At 37.8% G+C, this 5,128-nt stretch overlaps 1 protein-coding gene across 2 annotated transcripts in view; it reads right to left on the reverse strand.

Moving 5' to 3' along the window:
- The window catches only part of si:dkey-215k6.1 (transmembrane protein 132C), a 255,764-nt gene that overhangs the window by 11,698 nt on the left and 238,938 nt on the right, over positions 1–5,128 (reverse strand). For both annotated transcript variants that reach the window (XM_032515274.1, XM_032515276.1), the window contains exons 8-10: positions 1,884–1,947; positions 1,462–1,593; positions 175–252 (exon numbers count right to left, since the gene is read on the reverse strand). In XM_032515274.1, the coding sequence (XP_032371165.1) occupies positions 175–252; positions 1,462–1,593; positions 1,884–1,947 (274 nt within the window). The remainder of the gene's footprint in view (positions 1–174; positions 253–1,461; positions 1,594–1,883; positions 1,948–5,128) is intronic.

The raw sequence follows: 5,128 nt of genomic DNA on the forward strand, positions 1-5,128 counted from the left end.
TTGTTTATTTTTGGGCCATTTCATTTTATTTTATATTTCATTCTCAGGTTGGTATAATAAGTTAAATATACTACTTCAGTTACAGTAGGAAAATTAGTTGTTTTTTTGGTTTGGAACGATAATATTAAATAAAATAGTTAAAAAATAATGTGAAAGAGAACAGACTGTACATACCTGTATAGTGGTAATCCCCAGATCCCGCCCGATCAAAATTCGTCCGTCTATTAGTCTGGCAATGCGTGGATCTTCTACCTGAGGAGCACAGAAACAGCTGTCAGTCACTACAACATGTTTAATCACTTTTTTTATTTATAAGGCTTATTGTGCATTTATCCTGGATTGGTACTAAAAAAATGCCTATATAATTCAATAGTCAAACATCAGTTCAAACAGGAAAGAGTTTGAAAAAGGACTAATATCTTGTAAAAAATAAATCTTTTATTCCAAAAGTGAGATGAAAAGATCAATACTAATATTGTGCTTGTGTTAGAGTTAAAGCTGCAGTTGGATGATGGCTAGCCTAGCTTAGCAGAAACACTAAAAACACAGGGACACAGCTAGTTTGGCTCCCTCCAAATATTTTAAATCTGCCTAACCGCACCAATGCAACTAAATTGTTAATGCATAAATCCATACTAATAGAAATGTAAACACAACGCTGTACAGTAACAATTTATATGTTAACAACATTCAGGCGCACTTCCCAAAGTCTCCTCATCGCATTGAGGTTGCTAGGCAACCAGCAGTGACACTGCAAACAAGTCTTACCCTGTGTTGACATTGGCCGCTAAATTGGCAATTTAGTCATCTGATCTATCTTTTCCGCTAGCTTTTCTTGCGAGAAAACACACTGATGATCTATTATAAAAGGCATCGAAGACATATTAGATATGATATTAATGATCTGATTCTGATAAATGATAAATAGGCATCCCCTGCTTGCCAACATGCCTTGATTTTCCTGCCCATCTCCCTGTTGTTTTCCTGGAGGTTTAAATTCCCAGATTTTTACATAATGAAATATCCAAACCTGCCCATCAACTATATTTATTTAGAAATCGCAGAGTGTCACTGCTGTTTGTTGCCACTGCTGCTTGCCCTTCTCTGGACATATGGCGGCTAGTCGCAGCAGTTCAGCGGCCTGTGTAAACCCGATGTTGGGCAAAAGGGTAAACTATTGTTTTAAAGAAATTGTTGAAGCATTGCCATTCATTAATGTTTATGTACAGATTAAACACACAAGATACAATGTGTTGATTGGGTAATTTTAATGCTAAGATAATAACCCTCTGTATCTAGCTATATGTTTCATGGACAGACATAAAAGTGGTACTTGGATCTTTCTAATCTCACGTGACTACTGAAAAGCAATTGAGCATATTTCCTAAAATGTTGAACTACTCCTTTAAGGAAGATTTGGTGTATGTGTGCGCATATTTGAGTATGTGTGTGTATACCTACCTTTAGCTGATCCAAGACCAAGTGAGTGATATCAGCTTGCCAGTCCGCACCCAACATGTAGACCATCTCCCCTCCTGGGTCAGAGGGTTCTGCGACAAAATGGGTAAGGACTCGCACCAAGGCGTACTGGTACTGTAAGGTCAAGAGAAAGTTCAAATCAGACATTAATAATTACCTACACAATGGGCACTTATTTCACTGTGTTATCTGGTGCGTAAACTTGTAGAAAAAAGTACACAATATTACTGCACAGTATCTTAAACCGACAGAAGCAAAGCATTACAGTACATACAGATAGTCACATTTCACACCCAGTATGTGGTCGGACAGCTCTCATTGCCTTTTTAGGAATACTGACATTGAAGAAAAGGATTAAAAAAACTCTCTGTACAAGTTTATGATGTAAACCAGTTGAATAATACCTGTAGGGTGCAGCCTTTGCCCTTCCTCTCATCATCCTCATCGTCATCACTGTCTCTGGTAGGTCTGGGAGAGAAAAAAAATAAATGAGACAGAGAGAAAGAAAGAGACAAGAGAGGGTGAGCTTATCTGGTAATTAAATGCCATTTTAATACTCCACACTCATCTTCAGTAAATCTACTGTATAATCTCTGCTCCAGGTTACTCTCTCAGCCAATATAAAGACACTTTACAGGCTTTTAATCCAGCTGAACACTTTTAAAACACTTTAGTGCGGGAGAGTTTTTTTGTAAACACTAAACCTTTGTAACTTCGCTTAGCTGAAAAAGCATTAACCAATTTCCCTTTTGAATGGAGCCCCAGGTCACCTCAACATGTGTGCAATCTAAAGTGGGACTTCTCAAAAGCCATCTCCGTACTGAAACTGCTTGAATGTTCTTTATTTTTTAAGCCAACGCAACTCCCAGGGCAGGCAATACATGCTCAATATGTTGTCTTAAGTTGCACTTCACAAAAATATATATTCAACAGGATTTGTATCGGTGTTTGTCCATACAACTGGAGAAACTGAACTGGAAAGTTTACTATACAAAGTGTATTGTGTACGTAAAAAGATGCTCTAAGAATTACAAATGACACTCAAAATATTTCCGTACAGGGTGGAAATCCCCGCCTGGTTAGCTTAGTTAGTATAGCATGCGGCCATATAAAGAGGTTTACTCCAAAAGGGTTTTCAACTCCAACCTGCGGCCCTTTGCTGCATGTCATTCCTCCCTCCCTCTCCGCTTTCATTTCTTCAGCTATCCTGCTAATAAAAGGCATAAAAATGTGCAAAAATAATCTTAAAAAAAAAGAAAATCAGTTATCACTATCCAGATGACACACTACTCTATATTGCATTGTGTCCTGATGATATACGTGCTTAACTTTGCACCGAATATCGCCATATATACGTTAAGAAATATCAAAGACTAATGTGAAAATGCATATACTTGGTGTAATTCCACAGCTAAGGAGACTGGAGAATCACAGCCAAATAAAGAATTAAAATGAATCTCAGAATACTTTGAATACACCATCAGTGTAACCTCTCTCTCCTTGAGTGAAAGATCTCTTTCATACTCAGACAGAAAAGAAACACATATTCCCTCTTCTCTGCCTCCCTTTGAGTAATATCTTCCCAATACAACATGCAGGCATGCCCACACCAGACCATACATTCAAACAAGAACACACACACACACACACACACACACACACACACACACACACACACACCCGACACACACAACACACACACACACACACACACACACACACACACACACACACACACAGACTACCTCTGTGTTCTTTAACTGTCCCAGAGTGTGAAACTTTGGTAATATTACGGAATTCTCTTTCCATTTCCCAGTGTCCCAGTTGCACAAGTGTCTGCAGAAGAGTGTGTGCCTAATAGTGCTTGTGTTTCACTCTGTGAGATACTAGTTAGGGAAGATAGAGGTGTGTGTGTCTGTTTGTGTCTTTGTGTGCACACGGGTTGGTGACTATCTGAGCAGAAAGTGGCAAAATTGAAAAATAGGTCCAGCAGAACAGAATGTAAGGGCGTCAAAATAGGGGAATAGAAGCAACGCGCACACGCACAGGCACACACACACCACACACACACACACACACACACACACACACACACACACACACACACAAAACTACTCATACACCCACATACCCACACACACACTAATTCACAATCACACATAGAGGCAGGCATGCATCTAAGGAAAAAAGACAGACTATTAGGAATGGGTTTTTATAACCTGAAAAAGTAGTGCACATGCATATTTTAGCTGTTGTTAAAATCTGAGCCTTAGGTTTCCCCATTGTGACTCTGAATTTGAGTTTAAGAAACTAAGTTGAATGCTGTGTATTTACAGTTTTTTTATGGTTGCTATGACAATCTTTTCAATACTTTTAACAATGCCATGCTCAAAATTCCACATTGTAAACTAAACTCCAACACTAATTTTAAAAATACAATAATACACTAACACAATCCACTATATCTATCAAGACACTGCAAACATGTCTCAAAATCACATAGTTCTTCCAAAACACTAACACGTGTTCTCTCCCAACAGGAACATTTAGTCAGTCATAGCCCAATGTCATAAAAACACTAATATCAGGTGAAACTACAGAAATTGCATTTTTTCATATTTCCAGTCTGTAGTTATACAAAAGATAATAGTATATTGTATTTACCTTAGATTATGTTTTACACTGCAGTTTCTCTTGAAGCCCCTCTACATTTTTGTTTTGTTGGGTTTAGTAAATGCATGCATTTTGTTTCTCTTGCTGCAGAAATTCAATACAAAAATGAATGAGCCATGTCAGAGTAACTTTACAGAATGTGTCACTGCCCAAAGAAAGTCAAGTGCAGATGTGAGTTGTGCATGCGTCACTTTGCGATAAAATTGCCTATAGGATGCTAATGAGAGATTTCTGTAATGTCAAAACGGTAAAGATGGACCTACAAAAGGAAGTTTGTTCACTGCTGGCTAGAAGTTAGCAATCAAACACAACAAAGGCTGTCAGCGGAATGGCGTTTTGAGCTAACGTTAGCAATCAAACAATGATAGATAGCTAAAACGTTATTGAAATGATTTCCATCTTCTGTTATTGTTTGAAATGGGAAAAGTTTATTATTTCATGGTTTAAATCTGAGCATGCGCGACTTAAATCTGCACTTGACTCGTATTGGACAGAGACAAAATGTACAGTTTATGAAAAAAGGGAAACAGAGACAGAATTATCCTGGTACTTGTCTTCCTCTACTTCGTGTAGGCATTTTCTTACTTTTTTTGTGTTCATCTTTACTGCATTGTTGGTTTTCCACACAAAATCAGCCCAAACAGGTCCTCTTTTACCGTACGTACTACTGTAACTTAGCAGAATCAGCTTTGGCCAGGTTTGGTAAACAATAAAAAGGAATGTGACTTTGGTTACTGTCATCCTTGCTGTCAAAGTACAACACTCACTTACTGTAACATATAAAGAATAGTGTAAAAAAAAAAGATGCTCATGCGATTGAAAGAACCTCAACAGCTGAGTGTGTTTCCTGGATGGGAATTAGCTGTGATTGATCTATTTACATTACTTCAATCAGCGATTTCTCTCATTTACAGTAACAATGGAATACATGTAAAATGCATGGGATATATTTGTGTTTCAATTTACAATATGAACA

This window comes from Etheostoma spectabile, chromosome 5 (genome assembly GCF_008692095.1).
Source record: "Etheostoma spectabile isolate EspeVRDwgs_2016 chromosome 5, UIUC_Espe_1.0, whole genome shotgun sequence".
Classification (NCBI taxonomy): Eukaryota; Metazoa; Chordata; class Actinopteri; order Perciformes; family Percidae; genus Etheostoma; species Etheostoma spectabile.